This window comes from Lepisosteus oculatus, chromosome 1 (genome assembly GCF_040954835.1).
Source record: "Lepisosteus oculatus isolate fLepOcu1 chromosome 1, fLepOcu1.hap2, whole genome shotgun sequence".
NCBI classification, from domain to species: Eukaryota; Metazoa; Chordata; class Actinopteri; order Semionotiformes; family Lepisosteidae; genus Lepisosteus; species Lepisosteus oculatus.
In genome coordinates this window covers 74,843,398-74,858,485 of record NC_090696.1, presented here as the reverse complement: position 1 = coordinate 74,858,485, position 15,088 = coordinate 74,843,398, and the positions used below count along the sequence as shown (strand labels likewise).

The following is a 15,088-nucleotide window of genomic DNA, read 5'->3' as shown; positions in this document are numbered from 1 at the left end:
AAGGTAATAGCTACATATCCAGTAACCAATTACATCAGAACAATCACCGCGCAGATTCATCTATAGAACATTACAAACTAGAAGACTTGGTTGCTAGGCAATTTCATGCCATTTTTAGACAGAAAATGAACAGCTGAATCCTATGCACTGTTTCTTATGTTATATAGTTTTATTTTCAAAATATTATTCCTCCAAAATCAATTTAGCATGTAGATTCGTGGGAAGAGGAGCCATCATAAATCAACTGGCAGCATAAGTGGCACGGGGTGAAACCCTCAGCAACTCCTGCTGCACAAGGTAAATTAAATACATTTTATTTTGTATACCTAATTTATACCTTTAATAGACTGCTACATGTGAAATGTAACAGAGATTGAAAGTTTAGAAATTAACATTGTCACTGCATGCATTCTTTGTCTTTCTCCCATAGACTTCCATCTAAGTGTGACCAAAATATTTGTCCCAACTGTATTGCACTTACCTGCAGTCTATATAAAATAGCATGTTAAATTTGGTTAGACAGGCAATATCAATATAACTGCAGTTAAGATTTAAGTTAAAGAGATTTTTATATTAAACTCGCATACCAATAAAAGCAACGTTTTTAAATTTCAGATACAGTAGAAAACACTTAATTTTGTAAAACTGTAGCAAAAATATAAAATATATATATATGTTAAGCAAATGCAACTAGAAAATCAGGAATCCATTTTACTAAGAAATGCTCTTTTCTCATGTGCCATTCAGATTTGTACTGCACATCTAGGCTTTCATACAAGGACTTTACGATATTAATTTAGTTGAAAATTCTCAGCCTTCAGCAGACTACAAAAAAAGTAAACTGAATTTGACCAAATTGAAGAAATAAAGGTTTATTTGCAAAAGGTAACCTGACACTAGAGAATTCCAAGCTTCAATCTGCTTCCAATTACTAACACTAAGTATTTCCAGTCAGGAAGAAATGGCTCTTAAGAATCACCTACTTTAAAATAAAAGGCATTTGAAATATAAAGCCGCTGTCTAGGATTTCCAGACACACACCAAAAATGGGTATATAATAAAATACTGTTTCTTGTTAAGACTGCAAATATATCTTTCCCACTATTTGAAAGCACATTAATCTTGTCTTTTTAATGCAACTTCTTAATTAACTCACTGCTCACTTTATCTAGAATGCAGATTGTTTCCTTAAGACAAGGGCCAGAGGAACTGTTATGCCATTAAGGCCTTTGAAAAGATACATCATAGGGTTTAGCAAAGCCTTACCTTCTGATACTGCAGATGGAAAATTCTTGTGTTATCCACCCCTCTTAAATTCATAAAACAAGATCAGAAAAAAAGGAAATAAATGCATTTTCCCCATTTTGTTTTATCAGCATTTACATTTGAGGTTTTTTTTCCCCCAGACACTTTTTCCATTGTAACCTGCACACTTGCAATTGTTAAATTAACACAATGTGCATGTGGGTAGACACAAATTCTTACTGCATTTTGCAGCACATGATACATCTAGAATATACACATTCTTAAATTTGGAAAAGTACATGTGGGATGGCAGCCTTAAGAATTAAATGAGCACAGTGAATAGCTTTGTTTAAAAAAACAAAGTGATCCAAATGAGAAAGAGTGCAGCTTTTACCTTAGGCAAATCCTTTGGATGGTCCCCAAGGGGTTAAACGAGACCACCTCTTCAGATGTTAATGTAGCTTCTCTGCTGGTTTAAAATGCTCAGAGTGCCTCCTCCTCCCATTCCAAACACAGAGCCACACCGCAGAAAAGGCATGCACTTCTTAACAGCGACATCAACGACTTCATGCACTGCCAAAGAGTTAGTTTATCCTGGCTGGACTGCAAGGTCAAATGGGCATCACGCTGGTCACCCACCTTTCTGCTGGCACCTACTCTGCTTTCTCTCTCGCTCTCTCTTTCTCTCGCTATGCGAAACAGCGGACCCCGATGCTGGCAAGTTTAACCACTCTATCATGTATCATGTTTCGGAGTCTGGCCCTCTCGCAGCACAGAGCAGCAATCACACATGATAGGCTGAGCTCTGTCTGTTTACACCCAGCAGGGGAGGGCAGGGGGGTGGGGATGGGGGTTGGGCCCAGCCTTCCTTAACCATTTGGAATCTTGTGTTTGTTCTTCAAAACATCTCCCCACACTCTTTGGCTCACTCTAAAAAAAACGCAGCTGCTGCTAAATCCTAACAATAGCTTACCTAGAGACCAGTTAATTCTAGAGTTCCACAGTGCTTTACGCAATTGTGAGCCAGAAGAACATAAAGTCATGCCTAATTAAACCCCTTGTACCTTTTTATTTAACCAGATATGCAGCACAAAGTGATGCAACTAAAACACACTTGTATGAAAGTACAGAGTAGGCAAAGAAACAACAGACAGGTATTTTCTGAGAAATGCACGTTTGAGAAATGCTTTGCAATTGTTTTGACCAATTGGCAAATATGTCATCACGCACCTGAAATAAGTCAGCAATTGTATAACATCATTTGTACTCTGTAGGCCCCTGTATACAAGAAAAAATACTTAGTACTGTTTAGTTTAAAATTAGTTTAAATTGAAATATTTTTTTTATAATAAGGAAGCTTCCTAAAAAAATAAAGTCAGCTGGTACTGATACAAAATCTGGATATTGCTGTGGGTTTTTTTGTTCCTATAAAATATATATACATTTAAACAGTCCTGTATAAATAACTCGGGCTTTGGTGATTTATCAACCCTTCGAACTAAGTATCCTGGAATTAATAACTCACTGTCTCACTGAGAAAACCTAGATGAGATATAAAGATTAAAAAAGTTGGACCTTTTCATCAGGTTCTATGATCAAATTTGTATAACCTTCAAACATGGCAATAAACAGAAAAGAGATTTTAGATATGAACACTGGACTGTAGCTCTAAATATATAAGAAGGTTTAACATTACATAGAATTCAAGATATTTTAAAAACCCAGTGGCAGTAATGGAATATTCATGAGCTCCTCACTTGGAGATTTTTATCATCTTTGTGTACTGTTGCTAAGGAAAATACTTTGCACAGATCCATTATTCTTACAAAACTATAAATGCTTCTTTGTAAATGCTTGCCACATTTCCTTAAGCACACAATCCGGAACAAAGTATTATCTAGACCAATATTTTACACAGAAAAGCCCTTAAAGATAGACTGTTATTATTCTGCATGGACCTGAATGTTTACAGTAAAACTGCTGGCACAGATCCTTTCCCCTGTCAATACCTAAAAACAGAATTTGCCAAGAAACCTTGTGGGATTTATAGAGGCAGTCATAGACAAAACAGGAAACGTGCCATTAAGGTAATACCTTATCCGATGAGGCATCTGTAACAGATTAAGAAAACAACACCACTCATAATTGTGCACTGTCTTCCAATAATTATCTTCTGCAAAGATGGAAGAGGGCTTCATGTAAGATAAGGAAGCCTATTATGGTGGCAGAAAACACAGACTTGCAGCACAACCTGTTTTATTGAAGGAACAGCCTGCCTTGCACTCCGTGAGAAAAAAAAAAGCTGTACTATAGGAAAGGAAGCAATTGAGATAAATTAAACGCTCCATCCACAAATGTATTTATTAACATTTATTTTGATTTATAGTTATCATAACTGCTTACTGTATAACACTACAGCTTTTTGGTGTTACACATACATGAGTACAGTACACATCACTCATCATAATAATTGCCTTATCTCCTTTCCACATAATTTTACATGTATGTAAAAAGGTAGATAAGTGTCACTACTCTTGGTTCATATACTAAGCTTTTAGAGACTCGAGCAGAACAGTTTCATTATTAACATGTTGATGTTTTAGTCAATTGAACCAGAAGAATATACCTAAACTCATGCGAATGGATTCAATTTAAAATATATGTGGTACTGTGGTGAAACCACACCATTCCAGTGTAAAGAAGGAAGTACTTTTCTTGTTTGTGTTAAAAAAAAATCTGAACTTTAAACTGCATTCTCTGTTTTTCTCATATTCCGGACTCCAGACAAAGTTCTGTAATTCGTTAGGCAAAGGCATCACTGCCACCCTGAACAACGTTTTCGTGAAACCAATATCTGGACACAACTGCAGTGTATTCCCCACTCATTGCTTATTTCTGAGAAATGCTGGACATCCAATTATAACCAGAAGCATCCACACAATAACAACATGACCATACTAGACATTATCAGTGTTTTCCTGCTTATACTGTATATGCAATACAACACTGTATGACAGAAACAAAAACAGACCAACACTGTTAATATGTGAGACTGCTGTTATTTTAATTCCTATTATTGTTGTTGCTATAGTCATTTTTAGTGATGATACAGTATAAATGCTCGACAAGGGAACAGCCTAGTATAATATTACAAGTATTAGGCATGAGAGGTACTGGGACATGGGTGGAGTGTGGAGGGAATTGGTTTTGTACTGAATTTTAAAGGCTTTCACTGCAGCGCTTGGCATCACTAATACTCACACTCTGAGGGGTGTAACAGGGATGTCTGTCCTGGCTATGAAGCTGCTATATTTTTTGCTGTGTATTACAAAATAACGAAAAACTATCTCACTAAATTATTTTCCCATTTCCATATTAGCTTGGAGTGGACTATAACATACCTGTCTAGTCTAGGCCCCTTTCTTACGTACTATTGCTTTGATTTCCAATTTATACCCAACCTCAGAGGAGATGAAGCAAGGAATAAATAGCTGCGTATTCTTCTGAAAAACATGTTACACATGCAGAGCAAGAAAAACGCCATACACAAACGGACACAATGAAGCACACTAAAACCAAAACTACAGGATTCGGCTTCTTCAATAGCAGAGTTCCAAGCTGACATCACTGCAGCCAATTCTAAGTCAAACTGAGCGACAGATTTTTCCAGAAACAAGAAGACACAGAGACAGCCCAGCCAAAGAGGTGAGGGTGGTATAACAGGCTCCACCCCTACAGCCTCTTTTAAGCTTTTCAGACAGAGAAAAATTCATCAGATATACTGTGGGAAGAATCAAAAATGAAAGCCTGTCCACAACTCAGTCAAAGGGAGCAGAAAGAGGCATAGCCAACTCGCAGCCCTATTCTGCCAGATCTAAAAAGGCAAATAAAGTGCTGCTGGGGACCAGCAGGTGGCACTGTTTGTTCTTGACTGACGTTCACAAACGACTGCCCCCACAGGAGGTGCCTTCCTTCAGATGAGACGTGAAAGTAGGTGTGTCCAGAGTCCTGGTCCTGGTCCTGGTGGGGGGGGGGGGCTGTTTAAAGCAGCAGCAACTGAGCAGCTGGGAGCAGCTGTTAAAATTGTCCCCATTCAGCTAACAATGAACTTGTACTGCAGCTCACGAACAACGAGAAAGTCTGCAGAGACAGTGGCCATTCAGGACCAGGACTGGACAGCCCAGTGTTAAACCAAGGTCCTGACAATCTGGCCATTAAAGATCCTGTCCTGACTAAACTCCACCCAGGCCTCTCTACAATTCCCCCTTAATCCAAACAGTGAACTAATTTTCCACCTGATCTGCCGTGTAGCAGGGCTGCTGGCTCTTAATGTTCGGCGTACCACCCAGGTGGGTGCTCCTATAAAACAATAGCTGGTGAAGTGGGATCCCGCCTATTTGGTTAAGTGTCTGGCATCTTTTGCACTGGAAAATGCCACAGAAATTTAATTAATTCTTATTAATAGGAATAACACACTCATAAAACATAATAATAAGATAATTATCTAATCTACTGTAGGCCCCTATTGACATTTTTATTTGACCCGTGACCTTCATTTGCAGAATACATAATTTATATAATTACATAAATAATATATCAATATATAATATTGATATATAATGTTTTCTATATTAATATATCACGATTAATCTTGATTTTTAATTTGCTTCTATGAAACCTTTTGAGATCAGTTAGAGAGTAACTTCAAGGAAGGAATCAGTAACTATAAATTGAAAAAGAAAAACTTTTATGACTGACCAGTCATACGACCAAATAAATATCCAACTGATTTTTCTTGGAAAGAGAAAATCCAATATCCTATCTTAAAATCCGGACATGCACCATTACATTATTCAAAAGGCAGTCAATAAGACAAAATGGGGCATTGATTTAACAAGAACATTTAGAAATTTGTCACATTAACAAAATGGGGCTAAATTTATACCGTATTTCTAAATATTCATAGAATGATAAAAATGAAATATATCGGTTCATGAGTCATTCTTCTTGAAGCCTACAATTGAAAAAGCAAGAAGTATTAAAAAAAATAGATGAAACGTCACATTGACAAGGAGATATGTCTGAAGCTGAAAACCTTGCTTATTCAAAGTCATGTAGTTTGCTAAAAAGATTTACATAGGTTAATTATTAGTGGCTGCTTTTCAAAAGCAAATTAGCAGTCAATGCAAATGACTATAGTAAGAAAATGACTTCAGTGATTACGACTAAAAAAGGAAAACACTAAATAAATAATGAGATGGCTCTTCCTAAAGATTATTTGGCTTTAGGTGGAAGCGAAAACGAATCTGCCAGCGTCTGCTTTGCTGTCCGAAAAGGAAACAGAAGCCGGCCTGCAAGAAAGAAGAAGTGGGTCGGTGAGGTCACCAGTCTGATTGGTACTGCTACATTTTCACTGAGGTCTTTCTAAGGCTGCACGCATTCGCTAGCAGGATTCAAACCTCGAACAAAGAGATCACCACTAAGCTTGCTTAATTCAACTCGAAAAGAAAAACGTGCGCACACCGTTTTACCTAGAATGTCTTTTTTTTTCCCTCCCACCACTCACTGCTAATTTGAATGATCTGGTTTGAAAACATTAGCGTCAAGCAATACAAATCTGTGGCTGGTGTTAATTTGTATCGGAATACCTTTTGTTCAATCACTCCATTAGTGTGAAATCTAGCAAGGCTGGACGCTACAAACATCTGTAAAACGAGCTGTACGGTCAGCTCCTGATCTGGTGGCTGAACTTGTCGATATGTGGCTTTTAGAAAGGTTCAGTGGGAGCTGTGAGGCAGGAATGTCCTGAAGTATTTTGAATAATACTCAGACTTTGCTTCATCAGAAACGCTTCCATCTGCTGATCTAGTCAAAAAGAGCATGGATAAGCAAAAAGTAAAATACTCAGCATATTTTTTCTTTTTTAAGACCTGGGAATCTGTTAACAACTTTATATTCAGTATACAATACTCTGTATGTTTTCATTCTTCCCAACAAATGAATATAAGGATTTTTACTATGTGTATGAATGACACGATAATACAGTAATGATATTCTGTTTTCACAGATATACCAGACATAAGAATATGCGATTCTGAGCTTCAGTATAAAAGATTATAATTGAGACCAGAGAAAATGCAATGAGCTTGCAGCAGGCTGCCTGGGGAATAGATCTCAAACAAAATGCGTACGTTTCTATAGCTGTCTGGCAATGTTGATCTTTTTTCCTGTTGAAACTAGTTTCTTCATACCCCTCGGTGGAAGGACCACCTACTGTGATACTCCTCATTTTCACTTGAACTAGTCAGAGCAGAGCAATAGTTTACAGTAGCGAGGTTATGGTGTTGAACAAAAGATGAATATTTAAGCCAGACATTAGCATTTTCAATGAAGCGCTGTTTTGTTTGCAATTTAGGTTGATCTATAGGTAAAAAGGGGCACAACATGGACTCTTACATTTTCCTATGTATTAAATGACTACTTTTAGATGTGTTACATTTGGCACAATGCAACTGGCAATCAACACAAAGTTTCTCCTTGGAGTTTATGCTTCCTTTTGATTCGTTTTGAAATCACACACGGGTCTTCCCTCCAGCTGCTCTGCACACTATGGCTTCTTTGAGCTGCAGACAGATTTGCAGCCCTTAGGATTTCAGCTGCCTATGTCCTCCAGACTCCCTGGTGTGAGTCCTGTCCTGGGGACGCTGAAGCCGGGGGTTTATTTAGATTCTGACTTGCGAGCCCACATTCACCACAAGTGTCTAGTGTGAGAGCAGAGGGGAGAGAAGGGGAGAAAATAAATCGCAGACATGGGGCTCGGCTAAAAGTCCCTTCTGCTCCGCTGCTCGTCATGCAAATCCAAGATAATTGTCATCCCGTCAAACAAATTTCCAGCACGCAGAGATGCTAATTTAACTTTCAAATGGTCTAAATAACAATAATCATCATAAAAAAGATGGCAGGGAGAGAGTCCCAATTGAAGTTAATCAGAGGTCCTTCTGTTTTATGGTAGCGGGCCGACAAAGGTCTAACAGTGGGGTGCCCAGCCTGTTATTACAGCGCAGTTAAATGGAGCAGGTGATTTCACATTTTCTACATTACCCTGAGGCATGGCCAATCACAGAAAAAGACAATCAGCACTGTGAGAACTACGTGCAGCAGGAACTCAAATCCATCCGTGAAAATGTATTATTCAAGCAGGGGTAGCAGCGTTATACAAAGATAAAAGCCAAGGTTCATGTTTATTTCTGGAAAGGCGTGCCTTCCCAGCAGACCTCCTCTGACAAAAAAAAACGAAAGAGAAAAGCATGATGCAGCCTTTGCTGAATGTTCAGTCAACACTGCGGCGTAACAGGAACTAAGAAAAAATGAAATCTTGTCCTACTTCCTAGTGCTGAACTGCGATACTTTAGAAAAAATAAATATGAAAAACGAGTCGTTTATCCAACTACAGTTACAATTATTGTTTTTACGCCACAGTTGATATTTCAGCAGCTAATGGTGCAAACTGAGTTAATCTGCAAATTGCAATCTATTGATAATTTGGTAAGTGATTTGGAATTAAGGATTATAATTTTCCTTACCTGCACTGTAACAAGAATAGCCTTTCACTGGTACAAAAACTGTTTCAAATTTAAATCATTGAAGATAAAAAAGCCCATCAAACTCCAAAGACAGAAACAGAGCAGCCTCATTAAAAGTTTATATATTATATAACAAAACTAGTAAAAAAAAATGTTTATGCTCAGAAGTATTAAAACATTCCACGTTTGCACTTAATGTATCCTCCTATGGTATCTTTTACAGTGTTCTTAGTAATTTGGAATGAGGTTATATGCAGTTTACCCTAAGACATACATACGTCTGCATTCTTAGTTTCAGGCCTTCAGATTTAAGAAGGTTTCCTTTCAGGCAAACCTCGAATCTCCTACACCTGTAGCAGCTGCGTCACAGGTCAGGCCAGTTGACTTGGAATGGCCAATAGAGACTTCTGATGCTTGTTGCCCTCGGAGCAGTGCTCTGCTGACTCGCCCGTGTGCGTTCAGTTGTTGTCACTCCTGCATTATGAGGTTGAACACAAGACCTCAGGGTACCATTTCAGTCATCGGCGTCTCTTGGAGATTTGCAGCATCCGAGTCATGGAAAGATTTTTCTTCCTAAAGACCTGTAGCACGCAGGAGAAACTTTCCATTGAGTGATCTCAAAATTAACCTCCAGTGCCAGTTCTGGAATCAAACCAGATTTTTTTTTTCCTCTACAGGCCACTGGGTGTTGTCAAAGAACTTAATATGCCCACCCACATGTGCTTACATTTCTGCATTTCTCATGAGAGGTTGGCTCCTTAACCTCATCTATCAATGCCATACTTCTTCAGTTGGCATCGTCCAATTTTCATACTCTAGCTAAGCATTTTTTATAAATTTCCAAAACAGTCATCTCCAGTTCCAGATGTTTTGGCTAACATCAACCATAATTGAACCTTTTGTTAATTGATTTTTCAGCACTTTTCGAAGTGTATGCTTTTACACTCTACAGTAGTACCTCAAAATTAATATAATTAAGACAATAGTAGTTTGTGCCAGTAATTACCTGACCATAACATGACATAACTGTGCTTTGGTGAATGAGCTTGGCAATTATTTGACGTTTTTTTTCTGTACCTGATCAGCAATTTAATTTCTACGGTATCAATATTATCTCACCTACTGCAGGATGCTGTGTCAAGTGAACATGTAAATATTGTTATATTTATTTTTCCAATAAGAATATAGAAAAAGAAAAAAAGAACAATATCATTTCCATCTTCACTACACTGCACATTCCTTTTCATTCACAATTTATGCAGAAGGATAAACACTTGGAAGGATAAATTTCTAGAACTTTAGAGGGCTCATTATAGTCCTCATGCTTTTCCTGCCCTTCAGCTGATTCATCTGCCATATTGCTGTCCCCCAGAAACACTGCACCTGTGTAGAGTCAGGCGGTTTCTGAAAAACAATGTGGGCAGGAAACAAAGCTGTTAAGAGATGCAAACTAACCGAAATGCTGTTAGAAACAGATTTAATGATTTGTATGCCTGTGCATACTATGTACTTCATTACTCTCCCTCCAGTGACTTGCAACCAGTTATATTAGCGGGCAGGAAAGACCACACTACTGGAATTGACGGACTGTAGCTCCAAAATATCAGATGTTTTATCCAGTAACTACTCAAAAAGAGTGTGTATTGAAATTGAAATTGAATTATTGACAAGCAGCACAATTTACAGTTTGCAATGCCATTAGAGCAAAACAAAGCAAAAAATCATTACTCTAACCAGAACCGTTGATATATGATCTATTTATTTTTCATACACTTCTTTTTCTGTGCAGCCTTTTCATGACCCACATGAATTTTCATCATCCCACAACTGAAATGCCAGCATTTATATTTTTTAAACGGTTAACCATTTACTCAACAAGTTTAATGAGAGACAACATGACTCACAAAAATATTATGAGTTAGAATCTTGCTGAAGAGTTTCTTAAGACAGTATTGTACAGATACGCCATGCTTATTTTTGTCATGTAAAATTCAAACGTTGCCTAACCCAATAGAGTAACATAGGATTTTCACTCTTTTCAATGATACTCTTTAGTCAGTTCCTTATTTAGGTGCAAAAAAACAGAATTTGAATGATTTAAAAGCCACGGACATCATCCTTCAACATTCTCTGGAGGAAAGCTAAGTGAAGCTCCTGCCTTTATTTTATCCAAATGTTCACATTTGAGATTAGCAAAACGTAACCTGGATTACAGTACAGCGCACCTCAAAGATTTTCCTTCCATCTCCACTGAGCACAATCAATCTGTTCATTATGCCTGTAAGTGACAATCTAACATGCTGCCTTTGAGGCTCAGCATTTCTGTGATTGATCAAGAATCAATACTTTGATTGTGGCTAATCATCACTCCAAGCACCAGAAACAACGAATTTCACACGCGTCTTCAACAAGCACATTCTGAATTGGGAATTTTCTTACTGTGATTCAGTGATTGGTGGAAAATATGAAAGGCTGGCCATTAAAAAGCAGAAGTAAACAGTCATTCTGCCGGGGCTCCATATCTTGCTGGTTAAGAAGAGATTCTTGTGTTATTTAGTAATTTACTGTCTCTGCATGTACAATAAAAATGCTTATTTTGACTGTTAGAGGATGAATTACTGGAAATGGAAAAGTCTCAGAAGAATGGCGATCGCTAACACAGACATTACAAAAAGTCAGACAACCCCACCATTGAGATATACACGTGAGAGAAGTCATAGTCAGTCAAGGCTTCTCCCTGTCAAAGCTTGATAACCCAATTGTGCTTGTCAGAGACTAGAGGAATAAAATATTCATACTCTTTTCTATTATTTCCCATATTGCGTTTGCAGACCATTTGCTGGGTTAATAACTCAAACTAGCCTCCTCTCCCTGCCAAACGAATTTCCATCTTCATAACAAAACCTCCTGTAGAACCTGACAGTGAACACATTATTAACATAAAATCTAAAGTCATCTACAGGCTATTTGCAGGACATAAAATACATTTCCTAGTACACACGTTATAATCAATTTTTGAAAAAAAAAAAGATCTTGATGCAAAAAGCAGAGCAGCACTGAAAAAAAAAACGAATTCAAAAGGCACTGTTAGCGAAAAAGCGAAAACACCAAAAAAGCTAAAACGCAAAAGAATTTTCCTGTCTCATATTAAGTCTTCTAGTTCTGCACACATTACTGTTAAAATCATGTGTATACCTATATCTACTCCCAAAAGGAGTGTAATAGGAGGAGAGACTGTAATTAAACTTTAAATCCCTTTTGGTGTCATATGATGGCTTTTACACAAGTGAAAACGTGCGATTTTCCAAGTGTGGAAATTTGTTGAAAGTGGAATGAAACTAGCTAGATGTGTTCTCATGTTCTAGGTAAAATGAAAGGCTTGCTGTTTATAGCAAACTGCTAATACTTTGTGGAATTTCTTGATGTGAATAAAATCAGTAGGCTTACATGTAATTGTTTTAAGTCTGGAGAAATCATTCCAACTTGGAAAACAATGTTTGAAGGACACTGAAGACCTGACAGGATAGCAGTAATGTAAGTGCGCTACAATGGTTAATGAACTGGGGTAGCTGTCAAAAGAAGGTATACATTTCCTCTGTCATTCTTTTAATCCAATTATAAATAAATATAAAAAAATGTCATAGCTCCCAGCTGCAGTATACATTAGTCTTCTGGATTCTCTGGAGTCTCAAAACAACTATGAACTTAAGAATCTCTTGCCCAGATGAATGTAGCTATCAACATCATGCAAAATGTAAAGCATATCAAAGCAGAGATTCTCACTGCAGCTGAGCTATATCTTTAAATGTCTGGTTGGAACCTATGTGGGTTCTTTTTCCATTCCAATGCTGGAGATATTACATTACTGTACTGAAAAGGCACAATAGTTAACACGAAAACAATTCAAGAGTTCAAACTAAACTTATCATCAGGTGTATGAAGGGTTCAATGCTCATACAGAAAAAAAGCAGCAGATGTGTGGGTTCCAAGGACCAAGATTGTGAACCCCTGTAATAAGGCAGGGAGGGAAAGGAGTGTATCTCACCAGCATCATACTCTTAATTCACTTCTTACTGCCAGGAAACAGGCAAGAGAGACACAAACTGAAATGTAATTCTTTAGCAGATCATTACAGGTTAAGACCAGTGCAATGACATTGTACTTCCATATCCTTTCACAATCTAACTTTGCTAAACACCCCTCATCTAACACTGCAGGCAGAAAAATATCAATTGTGACAACAAAATAAGAAAAAATGACAGGGAAAAAAATGTGTACTATCTTTGTATTTTTAAAGGAAATAGTTTCCTTATTTTTAAAGGAAAAAAAAAGTCTTATTTCAGGCTCTTTTTGGGGTTTTGTGGGGGTTCTTTTACTTAAAAGTACTGTACAAAAATTTTTTAAAATGTCACAGTACATTGTTAAAAAATGCTGACTTATATTACAGTTCATTAGATAAAACATACTTGTCACCACCAGACAAACAGACTCAGCAGCTAGAAATGTAAATACTATGTGGGAGAAAATGAGATGAAGCCTTATCAAAAACCATTCAATTTTTTTTTTTTAGTTTGACTTATTTAAAGCAGGTGCCCAACAGAAAAAGAACTGTGATGACAATATATTAGCGTTTCATTGAAAACGGTTTTCTTCGGGATTCAATGAAAGGATGAACACTGTAGCCTAATGTGGAGGCAACATTTACAAATAAGTTGCAGACCAGTGTCAATAAGGTGTATGCTGAGGGCCACTAATCCAGTAAATGCTCAGAAATCACACAGCAGGCTTAGCAAACCATCAATGTGCTGGGTTCTCCGTTGTCAGCGCATTCTGAGAACATCGTCTGTCGTGTAGTTACTGAGGAACACAGGGCACAGGGACCCAGTTTTTATCTTTCTTTCCATTTGATTAGTTTAAATGATACGTATTTTCTTCTCCCATCTTTAATCTCTTTGACATCTATTATTGAATTCCTTTGATCTGTCCTAGGGTGTGCGGTTTTTCAGAGCTACTGAAAACAAAAGGTAAAAATCCTTTTAAGCTGGTAGCAGTAATGTGAAAAATGGCTTCATCCAAAGAACACTTAAAGGTTAGGGCTCTATTACAAACAGAGCAAAATGTCAGCAAAAACCCTTGAAAGAATGGACACCAATATTAATAGAGCCCCAAGCCTGTTTTACTTCGGAGTTGTACAAACTGCATTATTAATTCAGTTGTCACACAACACCTGGTAAGCAACACGAAACATTTTTTCCTCCAAAAATTGAGAATTTGGTATTTTGGTATACTGGAATTTCTGTTCAATCAGAACCATTTCAAAGTTTCAATTTTTATCAGTCCTACAAAAATCTGTCAGACTACTCTGTACTGCACCACTGTTTCAATTTTTTCACCGTTTAGTAGTCTCAAATCATTCCAAATCATTTCACACATGTGAGCTCATATCTACTTAAGAAAAAGGCAGTCTCCATCTTTATAGCACAATCTATTTTGGGAAAAGAAAGTATTTAATACAGACTGCTTTAAGTGAAAGGAAATCATCGGAATTTAATTAATCTTAATGATTCATCATTACTTTTTACAATTGAGGCTGGGATACAAACTGCTTCAATATAGCAAAAATACCACTTGTAGATTAAGAGTAATAACATTTTTCTAGTTTTCTCCTTAGCCCACACATCCAGCTTTTCAAACGAAGACAATATCATATATATTTGAATAATTACTTATTTTTTTATGAAAATCATGTATATGTGTCCAGTGTCTGAGTTTGTGTTTATAATTGTAATGGACTATTGAATAGTGTCTGCATTAGGAGCAGTGTGAAAAGAATATTATCTTTACAGTAAGAAAGCCACTCACACAACTTGAGTTTTTAAACAAATACTATGATAAAAGGGTGTAAAAATAAGACTACGCTACTGTATCTCAGCAATGAACACAGCTGCAAAGCATGCTGAAAACATCTAGTTTATTTCCAGTTTATTTGCTTTAATAAAATTCCATAAAATAAAAGTTCCAAGAATATTCTCATTTCCACAACAAAATATAAAATGCAAAACTCACCATTCTGTTATGATGTAAGCCATTATTATCTACAGTAGTATCTTGTTCATTATTCTGGCACATGACTAACAAAAATGTTGAGTTGTATAATGAAATGAATTATAAGGAGTTGTATAGTGTGTGAAAGAAAAATGCAATGCCTATTGACGCGAGTTTGAAAACAGCAGATTCACCTGGAGTGATCTGTTCCCTTT

General features: G+C 37.0%; 1 protein-coding gene across 23 annotated transcripts in view; it reads right to left on the bottom strand.

The window, feature by feature from the left end:
* The window catches only part of LOC102698543 (teneurin-3), a 285,608-nt gene that overhangs the window by 155,046 nt on the left and 115,474 nt on the right, over window positions 1-15,088 (bottom strand). For 2 of the 23 annotated variants that reach the window (XM_069192944.1, XM_015345631.2), the window contains exon 1: window positions 1,885-2,017. The exons of 19 other annotated variants lie outside the window; for them this stretch is intronic. In XM_069192944.1, coding sequence (XP_069049045.1) covers window positions 1,885-1,984 — 100 coding nt within the window. In that variant the 5' untranslated portion in view covers window positions 1,985-2,017. Of the gene's footprint in view, window positions 1-1,266; window positions 1,310-1,639; window positions 2,018-15,088 lie in introns of those variants that run through there. 2 more of the 23 variants (XM_069192950.1, XM_069192949.1) reach the window with 2 other exon arrangements.